At 43.6% G+C, this 22,583-nt stretch overlaps 1 protein-coding gene across 2 annotated transcripts in view; it reads right to left on the bottom strand.

Moving 5' to 3' along the window:
- Positions 1 to 1,321: 1,321 nt before the first annotated feature.
- The window catches only part of LOC120526752 (cell division cycle-associated protein 7-like), a 44,562-nt gene continuing 23,300 nt past the window's right edge, over positions 1,322 to 22,583 (bottom strand). Inside the window, exons 1-5 of one of the 2 annotated variants that reach the window (XM_039749902.1) lie at positions 14,530 to 14,689; positions 3,849 to 3,992; positions 3,590 to 3,739; positions 3,366 to 3,502; positions 1,322 to 1,543 (exon numbers count right to left, since the gene is read on the bottom strand). In XM_039749902.1, coding sequence (XP_039605836.1) covers positions 1,498 to 1,543; positions 3,366 to 3,502; positions 3,590 to 3,739; positions 3,849 to 3,992; positions 14,530 to 14,604 — 552 coding nt within the window. In that variant the 5' untranslated portion in view covers positions 14,605 to 14,689 and the 3' untranslated portion in view covers positions 1,322 to 1,497. Of the gene's footprint in view, positions 1,544 to 3,365; positions 3,503 to 3,589; positions 3,740 to 3,848; positions 3,993 to 14,529; positions 14,696 to 19,546; positions 19,628 to 22,583 lie in introns of those variants that run through there. The other variant, XM_039749901.1, reaches the window with a different exon arrangement.

The following is a 22,583-nucleotide window of genomic DNA, read 5'->3' on the forward strand; positions in this document are numbered from 1 at the left end:
AAGTTGACATTTCGAGCTTGTCCCCCCCCACCATGTCCCTATTGTTTTTTTTTTCTTTTCTCTGTACCCAAATAAGCTTTCATATGATACTCAGATGGTGGGCTACGACTCGCCTTTTCACGGCGATACCTGAACACTTTTTTTTTTTTTTAATTTTGGGCACTGTGTGACTTTGTGAACTTGAGCTTTGTTACTCGATCAACTTCCTTTTGTTGTTTATACCACTTTTTAAACCAACAAAATATCCACTTGATATTTACTGAAATTCTTCTATTTCCCCCCGTGCTTTTGCCATTGCCTTTTCACATAACATTGTGCTTAAGGGCTATTTATATTGATTTGCATATTCAAAGAGGAATAATTCTGGGAGGAGTATGGGTGAGGTGGCAGGCGTGTGCAATTTTCACGCTGATCGGGATTTATGGAGTGGAAGAACGTGGAAGTTGGCATACGCACAGATTTATGCATCTGGATTGTTTTGTGTGTATGCACATTTCCGCTTTTTTCCGTACTCCATGTTATAGTGCGAGTTCTACTCACGGCCATGCATGAGGCCCCAGGCGTTTACTATAGCGGGTCCTACTACAGTGCATAGGCACAGCAAATTGACGCCATTTGAAAATTGCTTCATTTACATTTAATATTATGCCAACATAGAACCCTTAAAAATAAGGTAAATAATAATTTGACCATTTTTTTCGGTTTTATCCATATGAATGGCTCATCACTATGTCGGAGTATACAAGAAAGTCGAGGGGAGGTCACAATTTTTTTCTGGCTGCACAACCTTTCGGTTTTCTTAACATAATTCAGGTCACTGAGTATGACGTAAAGATAATATGATGGAAAAAAAAAAGAAAAAAAAGAAGGTTGACATAAAAAGCACTAATTGGGAAGACCTTACTGAAAACTGAATCGCATGGAGGAATCATTTACGTGTAAGCGCTACACGCCATGTAGAGAACCTTTGACAGGCAGCCAGAGTCAAGCAGCAGCGAAGAAAATAAAAAGTGCCCAACAAAAAGCTCTTCTTCTGCACCCGTACCTATGCTGCGAGAAAGTCTGTGGTTCGGAATTGGCCTCTTTAGCTATTTGAAGATCCATAATAAGGACTGAAGTGTGCTGTCGTTCTTTCTTTCAAGTGTTCGCCAATGATTCTGGTAAGAAAGACCACCATTACGAGATAAGACTTTTATATTCACCAATTATAGCATGAAAAAATGACAACACTTTGCATATTGCGTAGGACATGCAAGTAAAACCTTTTTAAGTGTAACAGTAATGATTGTATAAGCCAATATAAATAAGGGATTTATTCAAGTTAGAAAAGAAATACCTTTATTTAGATAAATATCCTAATACATTAAAAAATTTATTAACATTAAATTATTTTCCCCAAGTTGTTGTCAGGTCAGTACATTCAAACTGAAACCCATGACATGTGCATTGTGGGTGCTGTCGCAGTGCAGCTCCCAGTCGTTACTCCTCCAGACTGCCTTACGCTCCGTCGTTTTCCGTCTCGCTTTTAACTTTCTTTTGAAGGCTAGAAGGAAGAAGAGTAGTGGGACAATCATTCCAGGTCACGCCAACCACTGAAATTACTTCAAGATGGCCAACCATCTGACTTGACACTTTAATAATATTTAATTCTTTACTTTTATATAGTGCTATTTTTCTCACTACTCAAAGTGCTTCTCACAGTGAGTGGGGAGCCACTTCAACCGCCACTAATGTGTAGCACCCATCTGGATGATGTGACGGCAGCCATTTTTTGCCAGCCTGCTCACCATACATTAGCTGTTAGGTGTTGAAGTGGCGAGAGTGTGAGAGGGGGCCAATCGGACACAGAGGATGATTAGAGGGCCATAATGATTAGTCCAAGGTGTGGTGTTATGGGTCCACAGCTCGTTGAGTAAAGGCCATTTTTAAATAAATAATCAATGTGCTCGCGGCTTAGTGAGGGGACGTTGGGCCATAGTGGGCCGTGGGACGATCCGTAGGGTGTGGGCGTTTCTCACCTAGTGCACAGGTGAGGAACTGCCCACATTCATGATTGTCCCGCGGCTAATGCTGCAGCTGCTGTGGCCCTCGTCATTTTAAAAAGAAGCGCGAGTCGGTTTTAGGAGAAGAAGAAAAAAGAAACGTTCGGGAAGAGAAAGAATCGATTGGAGAAAATCGAAAGGAGAGGACGGAGGTTACAGGGAGCGTGGAAGCAAGCGGTGCAGGAGAGAAACGGACACGCGGAGCGTGTGGTGAGCCAGCGATCGAGCGCTCGTGGGCAGCTGCGTAGAAGCTGGGTGTTAGGCCGACACCCACGTGTTTGTGTTGATGTCGCTCCCGCTGAGCGAGCAGGTAGCGGGAGTGACCAAGGTGAAAGCGACGAGCCGCAGAGAGGCCATGGAAAAGGCAGCGGAAGTCGGGAGGCTTGGAGTGGCAGTCCTTGGTGTGAGCGTCCTGGAGACCAGGGAGTCCAAGTCTCGAGGCTGGGATGAGAGCCAAACCGAAGCCAGGGATCGGGAGGTCTCCAGTCTTGCGTGTGTTTGAGGAGGGCAGCTGTAGAGAGCGTCTTGCCTGCTGCGATGCCCAAACGGGATTAGCAGGTGAGACGCTAACAAAAGAACACCGGATTTGTTTGTTGTTGTTTTTAAAGACTGCTTCCACAAGAAGATTTTAACCTTCGATTTTAAGGATTGTTTTTTCTATTTATTGGTTTGACTCCTCGTTTTCATTTTATGGATTATTTATTTAATGAACTTTGAATGGACTGCACTATTTATTTATGGAACACTGTTTTTGTTGACTGTTTTAATAAAAGCACTTTTGTACTTTCAACCATCCCCTTGCTCAGATGCTCAATTTGCCTCCATTGACTGGCTCACTCGGTTTCATTATCGACGGTGTTGGGTTCAAGTGCTTCCAACATCAAAGGGAGTGTGGAGCCAGAACCCACATCGTCACACAAGGTGGGTAATTTAGCCAGGACATCAGGATACATATTTTTTTTTTTTTTTTTACAAAGGACGCCCAGGAAATTTTATTACCATAGAGAGTCAGGATCTCGGTTTTATGTCTCATCCGAAGGACAGTGCCATTTTTACAGCACAGCATCCCCGTCACTGCACTGGGACATTGGGTTCCATATTCAGACAACAGGGTAAGTGCCCCCTGATGGCTCCATCAACACCTCTTCCAGCAGCAACCCAAGCTGTTCCTAGATGGTCTCCTATCCAAGTACTGGCTGGGCCTGAACAAGCATAGCTTCAGGTGGATGACCAGTTCTTAAGTGCACGTGGTATGGCTACTGGATACAACAAGCCATCCAAGAACCCCCCCACAATTTGGAAAGTAAAAAACACAACACTAACCTTTTCAAATAGGAGTGCACATCCTTAAAGCCATGATACCGTGCCAAAGGATACAAGATACCCGTGGGACAGCGTCCGTTCCGCTGCCGGCAGAAGCTGCAGTTGCAAATCTCGCGGCACGGTGGGCAGTACCACTCCTGCAAGATAAGATGCCCATTTTAGTCCCTCACCCAAGGGCTACATTTGGCTGGTTCATCGTAGCAGTTCACCCCACCCCTACTCACTGGGTCGAGTAAAGCGTCCTTCACCTCCTCCCCATACCGGTTACGCAGACAAGGCCCACAGAACTGACCCTGTACCCCACGGCATTCAGGATTCCGGCAGTTGGTTTTTGTGTCAGTAGTCTTCTGTCGGCACTGATGACACGTGGATCCCTTGGAAAGGAAAGATGGAGTGGTTTAGCGATATAGTCATTTCCTAGTATTTCCATCGCTAACTGAGATGTTGACGTAATCGTTCCAAAAGGAGCCATTGCACACTTACACTAACGCTGTTGTAAACCTTATCGGCCACCGAGGACGCCACACGATCCAATTCCAGCTCTGTGATTTCTTCAACCGGTCGTACCACATGGGGGATTGCCATGCTGGGACGTGGTTGATGGCGACGTTTTGGAGCTTCTCTGACCTGTGTCAGTCATTTTGGAACAAAAACAAAAAAATAATGACTTCTTATTTGGTCGAAATCTTTATCCAAGGCGGTTAACAGCTTAGACAGACAGAATTAAAGATAAGTTTCTGCAAGACACTTCAGTTTTCTGCAGGAATGGAGAATACAAACATCACGACAGTATGTATAAGAACCGAGAAATGTAGTTTTGAGCTAAAGTTTAAACCAGGGGTTCTCAGTCACGGTCTTGGAGGGCCACAGTGGCTGCAGGTTTTTATTCCAGCTTGCGTCCCCAATTAGACGACAGTCCATGCTGATAATGAAACTTGGTATTGAAGTATTTAGCTTGTTAATGCTTGCATTTATCCAAGAGCAATTTGAATTGCACTGTAGAGTACATTATCCAAGTGTTTTGTGGACCAGAATAGATTTAAAAGCTTAGATGGTCCTTCCAAATCCCCACTCATTCATTTCTAAATGTTTTTTTATCACAGACACTTCATGTTAAGCACGTTAGCTGGAGAGCTGCTGGTTTATAGGTTATCTGCATCTCATTATTAACTAATGTCTGATCAAGAAAACAGGCAACAATTAAAACTTAAATGCAGCCACTAAAATCTCATCCATCCATCCATCCTCTTCCGCTTCCGCTTATCCAAGGTCGGGTCGCGGGGGCAGCAGCTTAAGCAGAGAGGCCCAGACTTCCCTCTCCCCGGCCACTTCTTCCAGGGGAATCCCAAGGCGTTCCCAGGCCAGCCAGGAGACATAGTCCCTCCAGCGTGTCCTGGGTCTTCCCCGGGGCCTCCTTCCGCTTGGACGTGCCCGGAACATCTCACCAGGGAGGCATCCAGGAGGCATCCTGATCAGATGCCCAAGCCACCTCAACTGACTCCTCTCGATGCGGAGGAGCAGTGTTTCTACTCTGAGCCCCTCCCGGATGACTGAGCTTCTCACCCTATCTTTAAGGGAAAGCCCAGACACCCTGCGGAGGAAACTCATTTCAGCCGCTTGTATTCGCGATCTCGTTCTTTCGGTCACTACCCATAGCTCATGACCATAGGTGAGGGTAGGAGCGTAGATCGACTGGTAAATTGAGAGCTTTGCCTTACGGCTCAGCTCCTTTTTCACCACGACAGACCGATGCAGAGCCCGCATCACTGCGGACGCCGCACCAATCCGCCTGTCGATCTCACGCTCCATTCTTCCCTCACTCGTGAACAAGACCCCGAGATACTTGAACTCATCCACTTGGGGCAGGATCTCTCCCCCAACCCTGAGAGGGCACTCCACCCTTTTCCGGCTGAGGACCATGCTCTCGGATTTGGAGGTGCTGATTCTCATCCCAGCCGCTTCACACTCAGCTGCGAACCGATCCAGAGAGAGCTGAAGATCACGGCCTGATGAAGCAAACAGGACAACATCATCTGCAAAAAGCAGTGACCCAATCCTGAGTCCACCAAACCAGACCCCTTCAACACCCTGGCTGTGCCTAGAAATTCTGTCCATAAAAGTTATGAACAGAATCGGTGACAAAGGGCAGCCCTGGCCACTAAAATCTAAAATAGGCTATTAAGGATTCTGAATGGTAACAGGAAAGAGCACTAAAATTAAGCCCAAAAAATATAATTACTTTAGTAGCAAATAAAAGGGTTCTAATTAAGAAATTAGTTAAAGTGAAAACCTGCAGCCATAGCAAGACTAACTGAAGACCTCTGATCTACAAAGTAACTAAAACTTGTCTTTGATCAATAAAGAGACTAACAAGGCATAGATTTAAACACCAACCATCATTATCAGCAAGGACTGAGTTGTAATTAGGACACTGGCTGGGATGAAAACCCGTAGCTACTGCGGCCCTCCAGGACCGCGATTGAGGACCCCTGGTTTAAACTTCCAGGAGCAACTCGGATAGGTCAGCTAATAAAGAAACATACGGGATAGGCAGATGGTTATGAATTCTTAAGTGACAACACAAACGTAATCAGTGTAAAATTACAGAAGACGGCAGCAGAAAATATAAAATAGAATTGAAACATGCTAATAAGATTAAGCTTTCAGACTGTAAAAAAGAAAGGCACATCCACAGGGTGGCAGCACAAAAAACCGAACCATCTCGGACTCCAACGTCGATGTACGTTTCTTAGCGAAACGAAAGATATGCTATACAAAAATCTGCACTTACTGGTTAGAGAAGGTGCTGGAAATGATTTCCTTGTGCGTCAGTACACTTTTCTGTACGCCGCACCATATTGTCATAGATGCGACACAGCTCAGCCGCTTCAGTTTTTCCAGTTCACTCCAAATATTGTCCTTCAGTTCCTCTAATGTCTTTGGATTATTGACACACACGTTTCCCTATAGATTGCCCCACAGGTAAAAGTCGCAAGTGTATAGGTCCGGTGATCTTGGTGGCCCCAAACCTTTGCTGACAGTTTGTTCCTTTGTAAAGACGTCGTGAATTTGAGATAGTGACTCGCGACAACTGTGACATGTCCCTCCATCCATCCATAACACGACGGCACCCGCCTGTATAGTAGCTCGAGCCAGCCGGACGGAGACGGTTCAAGTTTTTTGTGCACCACCCTTTACAAGGAATGCTTTATACAAATATTTATAAGTACAACGTTTCTTAATCCGCGTCTTTTGTAGTAATGGCAGAGTAAAAATTTTTGTCTCATTTTTCATGCAGAATCGACATAATGTTTCTGATAGAACAGAAGCCTATGGTGACCAAGGCTGACCAACCACTAACAATCTCAAAAACGGCCATAAAGTCACTTGAGTCTCCTATAGATAGTCGCCCAAGATAGTACGGTACTAGCAGCGGATCAAGATCACACCACATAGACCTGAGGATCATCTCCTCTTAGTATCATACCAAGTGCTGTCCCAGCAAACAGCAGAACAAGACCAGCCCCAAGTTTAAAGTTGGAAGAGAGTCTCTCTCTCTCTCTATTGACCTTCCCAAGATTTATTCCATTACCGGCACTTCCACCCCCCCCTTGTCTTAGGCACTTGAGGCTTGGGGGACTGTCATAAAACATGGCCTGTTAAAGCCCTTGTGTGATTAGATAGATAGATAGATACTTTATTAATCCCAAGGGGAAATTCACATAATCCAGCAGCAGTATACTGATACAAAGAAACAATATTAAATTAAATAGTAATAAAAATGGAAAAAAAAATTAAAATAAAATTAATGTTCGCATTTACTCCCCCGGGTGGAATTGAAGAGTCGCATAGTGTGGTGGAGGAACGATCTCCTCAGTCTGTCAGTGGAGCAGGACAGTGACAAAAGTCTGTCACTGAAGCTACTCCTCTGCCTGGAGATGACACTGTTCAGTGGATGCAGTGGATTCTTCATGATTGACAGGAGTTTGCTTAGTGCCCGTCGCTCTGCCACAGATGTTAAACTGTCCAACTTTAATCCTACAATAGAGCCTGCCTTCTTAACAAGTTTGTCCAGGCGTGAGGCGTCTTTCATCTTTATGCTGCCTCCCCAGCACACCACCGCGTAGAAGAGGGCACTCGCCACAACCGTCTGGTAGAACATCTGCAGCATCTTATTATGGGCTGCTCAAGAAATAAATTGTTGATGATGATGATGATGATACACAGCTAATCTTGTTTTGGCCTCATGTATCTTCTTGATTTGCTCAGCTGGCCATCTCACTGCCAGTTAAACAGTGGCCCACCAGAAATTAACATTTCACCATCTGTCAATTATCTCACATTCTTCTTACTTTAAAAAGGGACAGAGCAGGGGCATCCTTGTACACTGTAAAAAAATAAATCTTGCATGTGTGAAAAATAATAAAAAAAAAAAAATAGCTAACTATATGCAAAATAATCATTACTTTAATAAAAATGGTTTTACCCTTTATTGGTTATTTAATTCTAATTCAATAAAAAAAAAATGAGAACAATGTTAACTTCATCCATCCATTTTCCAACCCGTTGAATCTGAACACAGGGGTCTGCTGGAGCCAATTCCAGCCAACACAGGGCGCAAGGCAGGAACCAATCCCGGGCAGGGCGCCAACCCACTGCAGGACACCAATGTTAACTTAATTTTCTTAAAATGTAAACATTTTTTATAACTTATTCTAAGTAAAAATCAATACTGTGAACTGAACACATTTAAGTTAAATTTAATGACACTGCACTTCCTCTCACATCGATTTCTTGGTCTTTACAACAACGCATTCAGCTGTAACTTTTATCCATAATAAGAGCTATTTTACTCCGAATTTGTAAGTATAAAGCAAACTTATTCGGTAATGAATAACTAGTATTTCATTTCGTATAGTTACAGACGTAAGCAGTTGTTGTTTTCACGAAACCTTTCCTTTCATGGGAGAAACATGGCGAGCAAGGTAGCGTCTTCTTAACAACCTAACTCGTTGCTTTGATTTAAAAAGCAAGCACATTTCTCGGATAGTTACGTATGTTCATATATATTTTTTAAACATTTAAAAACTACTGTTTTACACAGAAAAAGACGACACTTTGAGAACGATATGGCATTTGTCCTACACTACTACCTGTAAACATAAAAAGATGTTTGCCTAACCGTTACTGTATTATTTGACCTCTCATTTAAATTAGTGTTCTGCATAGGTTATGTATTTTCTGGTTAATTTTTAACACTGCGATTTATTTAGCGATGTTTGATTTCCTACATCCTATTTTATTTCAGGATTTTTGATATCGCATACTGAAAGTAGTGGAAAAGGCGGCCATTCATTTAACCGGATATGTTGGCGTAAATGCAGGAAGTGTTTGAAGAGCGGCATCTACCGCAGGATTTCACTCTCTACGTTTCCTTCCCGTTTACCTTTCATTCCCAGGACATTTGATTGAGATATACTTTTTGTGTAAGTTTAAAAAAGAAAAAAAAAAAAAACAATGAAAATTTGCATTGTCATTTGAATGTCAGTAATTCAGTAAAAAAAAGATCCTCAGACATTTCATTTAATTTTCAGATGTTTAACTTTGAAAATATAACTTCGTTGTTGTGGCTATCCGAGTATCTATATATAATTCACTAAGGCAAGACAACCATGGAAAGCACGCCGGAAGGGGCGTGGATTCACTGAGCAGCCGGATATAATTGGACAAGACAGACACCTATGGCGTGTGCAGGAAGGAGCCACGCCCACCAACTCCTGGCACATCCGAGCCACGTTGACTGTTCATAGAGGCATGTTTCTCGCGGAGGTTAGTCGCCATATGCAGCGTGTAAAACAGTTTGTGAGGGGTATCTCATGGGATCCTTAAAACAATCCTTTAAAACTGAAGTCAAAACACAATGAAGGAAGCAGTCTTTAAAAACCGAGTTTTCGGTTACGACGCACGACCGCCTGCACCATAGCAAACTGTTTTACACGCTACATACAGCAAATCGCATCTGCGACAAACGTGCGTCTTCTTAGATGCTCCTGCAGGAACACGGAAAGTCCACGTGAGTCACAGGTGCATCTGGACTGTGCAACGATGACAACGACTCAAGTGACGAGTTGGAGGTGGGCACATGAGCGATGGTGGTCCACCAGTTTTCAGTTACGGATGATTGTGTGTTGGTTCGTTCCGTGCATTGTTACAATGTTGCTTTTCTTGCTGATTTATTACATTACCGATTTTTCAAATGTAAAATTTTCTCCCTGTGCTTAAAAATCATTAAAAAACGGGGTTAAACTTTTTCTAACAACAAGCGTAAAGCATAACCAAAAAAAGTCTAATCTTGCTGTCAAAGAAGCCCGAACGCTAACCAAAAATCTTTACGTCTTTAAGCCAGAAATAAAAATGGAGAAACATTTTAAATCTGGATTTGCAACCAAAGTATGCACAAAACGTTTATCCAGTCTCAGAAAATTAGGGGATCACTGGGTTGTTTGGGAAAGTCTTCCTATGGCAACCACCACTAATGTGGAAGTGAATAAAATGGCACTCATGACCAAACAAAATGGGGACATAAAATGATACCAAATAAGATTTCAGGGCTTTACAGGGACCTTCTGCAGCAACATAAAAATGTTCCCATTGAACACCTTGAAGAAATCCCTCTCGAATTGATTATGTATTGTGGAATATGACCGGCCAGTACCCCCCAGGCCGCAAGGTGGAGCTCTCCCTGCAGCATGGAGGTGCCCGGAATACCAGCAGGGAATCATGGAGGGTGGAGTTTTCCTTTACAGCCCTGCTGGATACCTTGGGGGCCAACAGAGGACACTGCAGGGAGGTCCAGAGACTCGTACGTGCCCTATAACCCGGAAGCACGTATTGGTTACAGTGACAGGAGGAATGACGTACTTCTGGGATGATGAAGAGGACTTTTGACCTGACCCGGGTCAGGGAATATAAAAAGGACTGTGGGAGATCCCAGACATTGAGTGGAGCTGGGTGGAAGGGTGGCAACACATCTGGAAGTGGAGGATTGTTATTGAGAATTGCATTGTATTGTGGAGAGGAGGGTGCACTATATTAATAATAAAGTCAGTATTTGGACTTAAGGGGATGGCAGCGCCCCTGTGGTGTTATGGGTCCACAGCTCGTGGAGAAAAGGCCATTGATTTTAAATAAATAATCATCGCACCCGAGGCGGCTTCGTGAGGGGGCGTTGTTGTAGCGAGCAGCGCAGTCGCCGTCGTGGGCGTTTCTCACCGTGTGCACAGGTGAGTAACTGCCCACATTCGTGATTGCTCCCGTGGCTAATGCTGCAGCTGTGATGGCCCCTCACGTTTTTAAAAAGAAGCGCGAGTCGGTTTTAGGGAGAGAAAGAAACGATCGGAGAGAGAAAGGAAAGGAGAGGACGGAGGTTACCGGGAGCAGGAGAGGAAGCAGGTCGGTGAGAGGGAGAGAGCCGCGAAGAGCGAGCAGACGTGCGGCGAATGAGCCGTGGACAGCTGCATGGAAGCTGGGTGTTAGGCAGACACCCACGTGTTTGTGTTGATGTCGCTCCCGCTGAGCGAGCAGGTAGCGGGAGTGACCAAGGTGAAAGCGACGAGCCGCAGAAGGCCGCAGAAAGGCAGCGGAAGTCGGGAGGCTTGGAGTGGCAGTCCTTGGTGTGAGCGTCCTGGAGACCAAGGAGGCCAAGTCTCGAGGCTGGGATGAGAGCCAAACCGAAGCCAGGGATCGGGAGGTCTCCAGTCTTGCGTGTGTTTGAGGAGGGCAGCTGTAGAGAGCGTCTTGCCTGCTGCTTGGCCCATACGGGATAAGCAGGTGAGACGCTAACAGAAGAGCACCGTATTTGTTGATGGTTTTAAGACTGCTTCCTAAAAAGATTTTAACCTCTCGTTTTAAGGATTGTTTTTTCTATTTATTGGTTTTACTCCACGTTCTTTTTATGGATTATTTATTTAATGAATTTGAAGAACTGCACTATTTATGAACACTGTTTTTGTTGACTGTTTTAAATAAAAGCACTTTTGCACTTTCTACCTTCCCCTTGCTCAGTAATTTGCCTCCATTGACTAGCTCACTCGGCAACATTATCGACGGTGTTGGGTTCAAGGGTTCCCAAACATCAAAGGGAGTGTGGAGCCAGAACCCACATCGTCACAGCCCCCTGTCACAGTATCTTTAATAAAACCATTTCAGAATAATTTTTAATAAAATAAATTAGGGGTTTATAGCATATTTGTTATACTGACTTGTTAGAGACATTATCTCTTTTAGGGCGGTTGAGTGCAGATGTCACCAGGGCTAAAGGGTCGTAATCAGCTATAAAACGGTCACAGAATTCGGCATTACATTTTAGTTTGACTCTCTTTGCTAGAAGGACAGTTAGCTTTGTTGGTTTGACTGAGATCACCTGTGCTCGGGTGAGAAGTGACAAGAAAACGATGGCAGAAAAAGCATTGCCATCTGGCAAGAGAGTGAAGCAGAAGCGCAAAGCAAAATTCTCGGTGAGTGTTCCTCTGCGTGTTGTTACTGAATTGGACTCTGACTTGTCAGACTCTGATTCTGCTGCAAGTGATCTGGAGATCAAGAACAAAAAACCAAAGTGAGGTACCGGCATCAGCTGATCTCTACCCAGCTGATCAGGACGCTGAACGCGTTCATGTAGCGGATGCACCTACAACATCTTTTTTACGTTGATTTACATGCGAAACCATCGCTTTGTGTGCTTTTTACTTGAGTTGTTTGGAAAAATATTCTTTCTTGGGAGAAAAGGAAGAAAAAGAATCCGCCCCAAGAGTCCAAAAAAAAAAAAAAATATGAAGTGTGACCAGGAGACGTGTAATTAAGGGACAGGCCGACGTCAAACCAAACTTTCTTCAATGCCAATAACACCATCAAAAAAAGAGCTGTATGTTCAGGCGCAGTCTTCGAGGAATCCATCAAGCTCAAATACCCTGGAACTGCCAAGTGTAACCTTTAACCTATTGTCTGGATGACATCACAAACAAGCACATGCCAGGGAATTTTGGGAAGGATTTTCATGGAGACAGTTATACCAATAACCTAAAATGGCCATGTTCATTGTGACGAAATGTAAACCGATTTGGAACATGTTAATGAAGACATATATTAACATAATCAGGTTCTCCGAAAATATCAAAACCCCATATTCCATAGTTAATGAGAAATTCTTTTTAGGAGCTAAAGGAAAAATGATCATAGATGTTGTAAGAGCCAGTTTGTATTTATTGAGGTTACATTAAATTTATAGAAGTATTTTCTTAGTTGACAGACGAGATTAGACAGGAGTCCCCGTGGCCTATGATGTTTGCTCTCTTTAGCGAGAGTAGGGAGCAGGTTGATGAGACCCTGGAGAGGTGGAGATATGAGGAGGAGAGGAATGAAGGTCAGTAGGACCACCAAGACAGAATACATGTGTGTGAATGAGAGGGAGGTCAGTGGAATGGTGAGGATACAGGGAGTAGAGTTGGCGAAGGTGGATGAGTTTAAATACTTGGGATCGACAGTGTAGAGTAATGGGGATTGTGGAAGAGAGGAAGAGAGTGTAGGCAGGGTGGAAAGGGTGGAGAAGAGTGTCAGGAGTGATTTGTGACAGACGGGTATCAGCAAGAGTGAAAGGGAAGGTCTACAAGACGGTAGTGAGACCAGCTATGTTACAGTATATGGGTTGGAGACGGTAGCACTGACCAGAAAGCAGAAGACAGAGCTGGAGGTGGCAGAGTTACAGATGCTAAGATTTGCATTGGGTGTGACAAGGATGGACAGGATTAGAAATGAGGACATTAGAGGGTCAACTCAGGTTGGACTGTTGGGAGACAAAGTCAGAGAGGCGAGATTACGTTGGTTTGGACATGTGCAGAGGAGAGATGCTGGGTATATTGGGAGATAGATGTTAAGGATAGAGCTGCCAGAGAAGAGGAAGTTCTAAGCAAAGGTTTATGGATGTGGTGAGAGAGGACATGCAGGTGATGGCTGTGACAGAACAAGATGCAGAGGGCAGAAAGATATGGAAGAAGATGACCTGCTATGGTAGCCAAAAGAAGAAGTTAAAATGTTTGCCTATATACAGTATTAGTGCATATTCTGTGGGAGATTCTGTTATATCCCACACAAGCTAAATTGAAATGAATTACTCTATTTCTTGTCCTTCAGACTAGAAATGTGTCTCACTTAGTGATCTGCCTTGCAGATGGTAAGGCATGGAGGGCACACAGTTTTCAAACCATATCCCATAATGTGTTGTACTGACCATTTTGAACGTGCCGCGCTGTACATATAGAACCTACTGAATGTATTACGTGAAGCCTGTGGAAGTCTGCCATAGAGAAATAACACAACCTTTAAAGTATAGAAAAGTAACTGATGTTTAACAAGAACAAAGTTTGTAGAAGAAACGTTTTTTCCTTTTTTGTCTTTCAGCTTGTGTGTGTGTGTAATGATCCTTCTACTGTATTTTTGTATGAACTGTTTTGCTGAGTTTTCACCAAAGTGTTTTTTAAAAACAAACCTTATTGGACCGAGTAATTTCTTTTGTTACGTATTGGACTCCTGCTGGATCCTGCTTTGCCAACGGAGTAGCTGCTCATTTTTGGGAACCTTGGAGAAGACGCAGTTACGGATATTATGATCTTTGGAAATTAAGCAGATCGATAGATGGGGGGTGTGGAGGCCGAAATTTCAGGTGGCTCGCATCTTCCCTCTTTTATTCCTGCCCAATGTGAGAAGAATGTGACCAGGGTGACGGAACAAAAGCATGAACAAGCTAGTTGATTGTCAGGTATAGGCATGGGTTCAAAAAAAAAACAGAAATTGTGGACAAATCTGCCATCAAAATCCAAAATAGAAACACAATCAAGAAACAGACCAAAAGGTCCAAGCTCAAAGACCTCCTTGAAAATGCCTTTCTTTGATACACGTGCAATAAATGGGAAGGGATCTAATAATTAGACAATTATGCTATTCTGTGTATTCATTACACAAAGAAGTCACACACATACGTCCGTGATTAAGTGGCCAGTAAAACTGAGTCATGTACACCAGCAAGGATACAGCCATGCCAAGGATTCAAAAAGGCGTCATTGTAACGTCACCATCATAGTGATAGCAATGCTTCAAGACTCCTCACGCTCACCTCGAGAAGCTCATCCTCCAGGCTCTGCTGCAGATCTCGCGTCTCCTCCATAAGGTCACATTCTACATTTCCCATGGAGCGGGTGTGCCGGCGGGACGAGCGCTCCGGGATTTCGCCGCGGGCCTTCGTGCTCTATGAAAGATGCTCGTGGCTTACCTCTCACCTTCTGTGGAAGAAATGACACGCGGCTTAAACAGAATTTAATCAGTACGGAGAACAGCTTGTCTATTTCTCCTACAAATAATTTGATAATGTTTAACCACACAGAGCTCATCCACATCATACGTAGGACAAATTCGTCTAGCATTTGCCAGGGTCCCATTTCAGAATCAGAGCCACTTTTATTCGCCAGTTCATGTACAAGAATTTGATTTTGATTCATTTCCCTTTATTAACAGTGTGGATAGTGGAAGGACAAAAAGGTGGTCTCCGTCTTCTGGTATCAGCTCTAATCTTTCAGCCGCTCCACTATAAAACCTTTTAAACTGCAGGATTGATTTCTTGCTATTATAACTTTGTTGTGATCCTGCAACGCATAACAGAAAAAGTGCGCTGAACAGGTCTCAAAATAAGTAAAAACCAAGACTAGGATGTCATTGTTCTTCCTCAGAAACAGGCCTCACCCCAGGCAGCCAGGCTCCATACTTAAATGGCATGCTCCAAAGCCTGTACAGGCCCGAAAACAGGCTCTCAAAAGACACTCAAAATACAGGGCGAGCCAAAAACAAGTACCACATATCAAACGTTTATTCTACAAAAACGCTACAAGATAATGGAATTTATTTTATGACACAAGAAAGGGTATACAAAATAGACTGTTTTCACTGTGTAATAAAAAATGTCTCCAAGGTGGTGGCCATCATTAACCATACACTCTTCGAGATGATTTCTGAATGCTCACATGACAAGGGGAAAAGCGGCGATTTCGTGGCGAATAGCGTCCTTGAGGGCTTCAAGGTTTTGAGGTCAGTGTGTGTATATACCTTCAACTTGAGATAAACCCCACACGGAGCGAGATCAGGTGAATGTGAAGGTCACCCGACATCGCTGAGCAGGGATATCAGCTTCCCCACCAAACTTGCATGGATCTCTGCGCTGTATGAGCTGTTGCTCCATCCTGTTGATGCCAGGCCTCCACCACATTCGTTTCTTCCAGTTCTCTAGCATTTCAATGTAACGTTCTGAAGTGATGGTGACTGTTGCTCTCCTTTCCTCAAAAATGTAAGGGCGTACAATGCCAAATTCTGCTGTGGCGCACCAAACTGTAACACGCTTACTGTGCAGGGGTCTCTGATGAAGTTCACGAGGGTTTCAGCCCAATAGCGAAAGTTTTGCTTATTTAAGCAACAATTCAAACAGAAATGTGCCTCGTCACTAACGTCACATGATGATGATGATGTCTCGATGAACAGTTTGCAGAATGTTCACAAACAACTCTCTATGGCTCTCCCAGTCTCTCTCAATACTGCCATCATTTTGTAGTGATTCATACAAAGTCAAAGACGTGTTGGAAATGCCTAAGGCAGAAGCAGGTTTGCACGCTGAACGTCTAGGAGATGTTTTCAGGTGTTCGTACAGTCCGAGGACGGCCTGGAGATTTTCTCTTCAATGTTGCACCCATCTGTCTAAATTTAGCCACCCAATGATGAATTGTTTTCTAATTTGAGACGTCACCGTTAGGAGGAATGCTGAAGTGCGGTCGTAAGGCGCGTTTGAGTAGCAATGATGGATTTATTGTTTTTGAAAAATGCTTCGACAGCGAAGGCACAGTGTGCACGGGACCAAGGCAGGTTGCAGACTGAAAACTACAAGGGATCACCTATCAAAGGACTCCTCAGCTGCCTCTACCTCATGCAATGACCTTGAGTAATGTGGTACTACATTTTGGTGTGCACCCTTTATATTTCAAGGAAGAGGATAAGTATGAACCCCCAGCTAAAAGTCAAAAACAATGTTCTTAAAAATAAAATAACTTAAAAAATCAAAAGACACACAAAAAAGCAAGGCAAAAAGTGGGGGGAAATTAGACAAAATGAATATGCCTAAAATGGCAACCCAAAGCAAAACAGAGACAAAAATATCAAAAACACAGAAAATCAGAACAGCACTTACAAAATAAAAAATATAAAATATCTTGAGTCCACAAACAATACAATGACATTCTGAGGGGCCAGGCGACTCCGCCTGAACATAAAGAGTCAGGGTGGTGGCTCAGCAGAGATGTCATAGTGGCCCTGCCTCCTAGGGCTCCACCCAAAAAACACAATGAATATTAACCATTAATGAAATTGGCATTTATGTCTAGAAAACATTTGAACAAAACAAATTACAAAATGAAAAAAATAATATTCAGTGGATTGAGAAGTTATTCACTTTTTGTACACTGTTTGTGAACGTTTAATTTTAAATGGCTAAATTTGCCAATTTTGCCCATCAATCTAAACTCCATTACCCATAATGGCAAAGTGAAAACAAAAGTTTGCAGATTTATTATAAAAAAAAATTTAAAATAAAAAACTGAAATCTCTCATTCATTCCTAGAAGTATTCAGACCTTTTGCTGTGGTCCACTTCTGCTCGGGTGCCTCAGGTTTGCTTTAGTTATCCTGCATAAGTTTGTAGAACTTGATTGGAGCCCACCTATGGCAAACTGAATTAACTGGACATCATTTAGAAAGGCACGTGTGTGTAATAAAAAGGTCACAATTCACACCACATTTCAGGACAAAAGCCAAGCCATGATGTCTAAGGAACTTACAGAAGACCCCCATGATCAAATTGTGGTGAGGCGCAGATCAGGCCAAAGCAGATAAAACCCATTTGTAAAGCTTTGAGTGGATCACAGGGTCCACAATAATTGTGAAATGGAAGAAGTTTGCAACCACCAGGTTCAGGTTTTAGCACTGGCCATTTGGATAAACTAAGTAACCAAGCAAGAAGGGCCTTGGGTCAGGGAGGTGACCAAAAATCCAAAGTTGACAGAACTTCAGAAATCCCGTGCGGAGATGAAAGAATCTGTCAGAAGGATGACTGTCTCAGTAGCACTTCATCAATTAGATAGATAGATACTTTATTAATCCCTTATTAATCCCAAGGGGAAATTCACATAATCCAGCAGCAGTATACCGATACAAAAAAACAATATTAAATTAAATAGTAATAAAAATGAAAAAAATTAAAATAAAATTAATGTTAGCATTTACATGGCAGAGTGGCTAGGTGGGAGCCAACCTTAAGTAGAAGGCAAACAAGTTTAAAAGGACTCCGACGGCATGAAGAGAAAAATTCTCTGGTCTGATGAGACAAAAGTTGAACTTGTTGCCAGACAGTACTTGGTGTTCTGCCCAAAGACACGGCCCTGCTTATCATCTGCATAATACCATCCCTTCAGTAAAGCATGGTAGTGGCAGCGTCAGGCTATGGTGGTGCTTCTCAGCAGAAGGAAAAGGAAAATGAGTTAGAACTAAGGGAAGGATAAATGCAGTTATATCTAGAAAGGTTCTGGGGTGAGGTGGGTGGGGGGCACTGCTTCAGAGTGCCACCTCAGACTGGGGCCAGAAGTTCACCTTTTAGCACAACACACTCCTGCAGGAAACAGCCAAGACAACACTGGAGTGGCTTCAGGCCAAGTCCGAGTGTCCTTGAGTGGCCCAGCCACAGCCCAGACTTAAACCTCATGAAACATCTGTGGGGTGGGGGAGGACCTGAAGATGGCAGTTACAGGCACCTTCAATCCAGTTAAAATGAGCTCAAGACAATCTGCCAGGAAGAAAGGGATAAACTGCCTAAACCCAAGTGTGTAAAGCTTGTAGGGACTTATCCAAGAAGACTTAAAAGCTGTAATTGCTGGCAAAAGGAGCTTCTACAAAGTGTGAATTACCTCTGTGGATGCAAGATTTCAGTTCTGGCTTTTAACAAACTTGCAAACTTATTTGAAAAACATGTTTTCACTTTGCCAACAAGGGTTTTTGAGTGTAGACGGATGGGCAAAAAATAGCAATAAAGGGTGTGCAGAAGGCGATGGGGTCTGAAAACTTATTGAACCAACTGTGTTTAAGCCAGGGAATAACCCCAGGATTAAATATAATGGACCTCATCTCCAACTTAACCTTTTCTGTCCTAGTTACTTGAAAAGGTTTCTTTGCTACAAGCCAGCAGGAAATTTAAATCTCTGGAATGGCTGTGCTGGATGCCAGGTCAGGTCAGGTTGGGGAGCATACACTGGTACAGCGCGTTGCCACACCCACAACACAACGAAACAGCACAGAATACCAGTTGGCAACCCCCCCAGGCAGCCACACCATCTATCTGCCGCAGCCAGGTGTTACGTGGGCATCCACTTGGCCTAGTCCAGCTGCTCAGGTCCTCAACAACGAGAATCCTGAGAGTCAGATCACCCACAGGGAACTGCGCCACATGGCCGTAGTGCCGTTAACTGACACTCCCTCACAATGCAGGTAATGTGCCTCATTTGGGACTCCATGAGCAACACAAAGTCAAACCAGCGGTACCCAAGGATTCTCTGAAGAAACAAGTCCAGTCCTCATCTGATGTCACTGGATAGCGTCCATGTCTCACAAACAGGAAGCACCAGGACTCTAAAGACTTCAACCTTCGTCCTTTTGCAGAGATATCAGGAGCGCCACACACCCCTTTCCAGTGATCTCATGACCCTCCATGCTCTCCCAATCAGTCTACTGACTTCATAGGAAGAGTCACCAGAGACAAGAATGTCACTACCGAGATAAGTAAACCTCTCTACTCTCTGCAGACAGACACACTGCTGATGGCTGTGCCCAAGAGGTCATTAAAAGCCTGGATGCACCACCCCCCCCCCAAATCTCAGTGGCATCTCTTCAATTGTCACATTCAATTCCCACAAACCTCTTACCAGAACCAACACCTGTAACCCACCCAGCACTGCAATTTTTAGACCCAGGCTCCTCCATTCCTAAATCCAACTATTTAGAAAAGATTTCCAAAACCTTCCACCCCTACACAACCATTCAAGTTCTTACTGTGGCAGGCCGATTCATGGAAGGAGTAGCTGAACGCATGAGCTCCGGCATCATCTTCAGGTCAGCCATAAGCTGGGCCAGCTGTATTAAGAGAGAGAAATATAAAAAGAGGTGAGAGAGAGAGAGAGAGAGTTAGACATTGCATGCAATTAGAGGCCATCTTGCTTTATCCCCTTATTCTTCAGGGAGGTTGCAATCTGGACTTTCAAGTTACCACAAAAGATGGATCTCAAAAGGAGCAACTCTGCCAGCTAGGGGGCACCAGTGGTGCCAACCTCCGTAGACTGTGCCAGTCTTTCCCTTTGGTGCGGTTTCTCTTCAATGCATTAACCACCAATGGGGTAGGAGTGCAAGTATTCCAATGTGCTCTGTACCAGCCAGCTTTCATGGAGTTTCACATTTGGAACGGTTTTCTTTGGTTTCATAATAATGAATCATTTTTAATCATCACGTTCTTAACGTTACCACTATTTTGGTTGATTCTCACAGGCGCCATCATTTGGGCAGTTTTTGCACATCCACACCAAATTGTTGAATGTCATCATGCTCACTGCCAATCACATGACAAAGGGGTGACATTCAACATCACCACATCATTCATGTAAGATGACAGCATCCAACCCACGCTTTCTTTTTGATCTTGCATTCTCTGTCATCTCCGAGACCTTACGCTAAATATTAATTCTCTGCTTTTTCCTTCTGGGCAAGGAAGACGGGTCAGGGCACGGGAATGCTGGGCAGTTGCTCGGGGGGCCCCACGCTAATCCATGTATGTTGTGACTTGCTGAGTGGTTGTGTAGGTAGGGACCCCAGTGCGCTGCTTTGCCCGGGGGGGCCTATAATGCTGTTAAAGACGGCCCTGCAGCAGGTGAATGAATCTTGGACGGTCTCTCCAACAAACATTCAGCTTAACATAACCCACCAATATAGCTGACCTAACTTCAACACACACCAAGTTTTGAAGATCTTTAAAGTCTTACTGTCTGCCACACAACTTGGTCACTCATGCCAAGTGTCCAAACTTCAAAAATTGAACTTTACGTTTCCAACTGTGTCCCCGTGTTCTTCATGAACCTCATTTTAAAGTCCCAGTCTCGATCCACTGGACTAATTCCCTTCAGTCAGGTCTCCTCTTCATCTTTTTTTTCTTAAGCTGTCAAGGCTCAGATCTTTTAATCTTTCCTCATAACTCATCCCCTGTAGCCCTGAGTCACCCTAGTCGCTCTTCTTGGGAGGTCTTCGATAGATAACATTTAATATCAGTAAAGTGTTACGCATAGGAAGTAAAAATGTGAGGTTTGAATATGCAATGGGAGGCCTGAAAATCGAGAGTCCACCTTACGAGAAGGATTTCGGAGTCGTAGTGGACATTTACGATTTTACCTAACGCCTTTATTCAAGGTGCCTTACACTATTTATGACACAATTGGTTATGTTATGCACAGGCAGGTCAAGTGACTTGTTCAGGGTCACAAAGTGGTGTCAGTAGTGGGATTTGAAACCACAACCTCAGGGTTTGATGTCCAAAGCCTTAACCACTACAACACACTGCCTGGATTTGACACTATCAACAGCCAGACATTGTTCAGAAGCCATTAAGAAGGCTAACAGACTGTCAGCTTATATAGCGCCTTGATGTGTGGAGTACAAGTCACAGGAGGTTCTGCTCAAGCTTTATAACACACTGGTGAGGCCTCATCTGGAGTCCTGGGTGAAGTTTTGGTCTCCAGGCTACAAAAAGGACATAGCAGCACAAGAAAAGGTCCAGAGAAGAGCGACTGGGCTGATTCCAGTGCTAGAGGGGATGAATTATGAGGAAAGATTAAAAGAGCTGAGCCTTTACAGAGATGAAGAGGAGACCTGACTGAAGTGTTTAAAATTATGAAGGGAATTAGTGCAATGGATCGAGACGGTGACTTGAAAAGAAGTTCATCAAGAACACGGGAACACAGTTGGAAACTTGTGAAGGGTAAATTTCGCACAAACATTAGGACATTTGTCTTCACACAGAACATGGAATAAGTGACCAAGTAATGTGGTAGGCAGCAGGACTTTAAATAAATTCTCATGGGGGGAATTCACATGCATACAGCAAAAGGAACATAAAAACAAAGATACAAACTCACAGGATGAATAATAAAGCCAATCAATCATTGGATATAAAAATAAATAAACATATATTGTTCACATATTTTAAAACGGTGGTGGATATGACTGGTGAGCTTTGCTGGGCTGAATGGCCGGTTCTCATCCAGATTATTGCAATTATAAACACTAGTAATGTCCCATCGATCGATAATTCTTGGGGACCCCAAACGTTTGGCCAACAGTCTATTACTTATTTTACTTTGGCATTTAAACTATTTTGGGCTAGAAATGACCAGAAGTTATTATGCATCCCTGTTATTCCTGGACTGTTCACCCCTTCATGTGAAGTTCTAAACCCGTCTCCCCAGTTCTTGAGCCACTTACTTGTATGCCCCTTCCGTCTGAACGTAACCCATCATTAAGAAAACTACAGCTAATATAAGAATTGCACTGTGCTCTGTACATTTAGGACATTTTAAAGACGACTATGACAAGAACAGGCCATTTAAGTCCAACAAGCTCGTCCATCCTTTTCACCTCGCTTGACCAAAAACAACATCAAGTTGTACACGTGACTCTACAGATGAATATGCTGTGAATCCGACATATCCCCTTAATGACAGCATATGGTGCCATACCAGGTTGGGTTTAATTACATCGATGGCTACCATCACACCAGAAGGTACAGCAAGCACCTGAAAAGGCTGCTGGTTTGTCTCCTCCAAAGCAACAACCTCACTGGTGTTAGCAAGATGGACGGACCTTCACATGCCATGACAGACAGGAGTTAATATTTCGCTGTATTGCCAGCTCCATTCCAACTCTTTGACAGACTTCTTGGCACAAGACCACCACCACCACCTTGGCAGAGTCGTGTTTGTTCAACCACAAAGTTGCCACATTCCTGCTACCCAAGTTACTTTATGGACCCATTTTACGTTTATTTATT

This window comes from Polypterus senegalus, chromosome 3 (assembly GCF_016835505.1).
Source record: "Polypterus senegalus isolate Bchr_013 chromosome 3, ASM1683550v1, whole genome shotgun sequence".
In the NCBI taxonomy this organism is placed as follows: Eukaryota; Metazoa; Chordata; class Cladistia; order Polypteriformes; family Polypteridae; genus Polypterus; species Polypterus senegalus.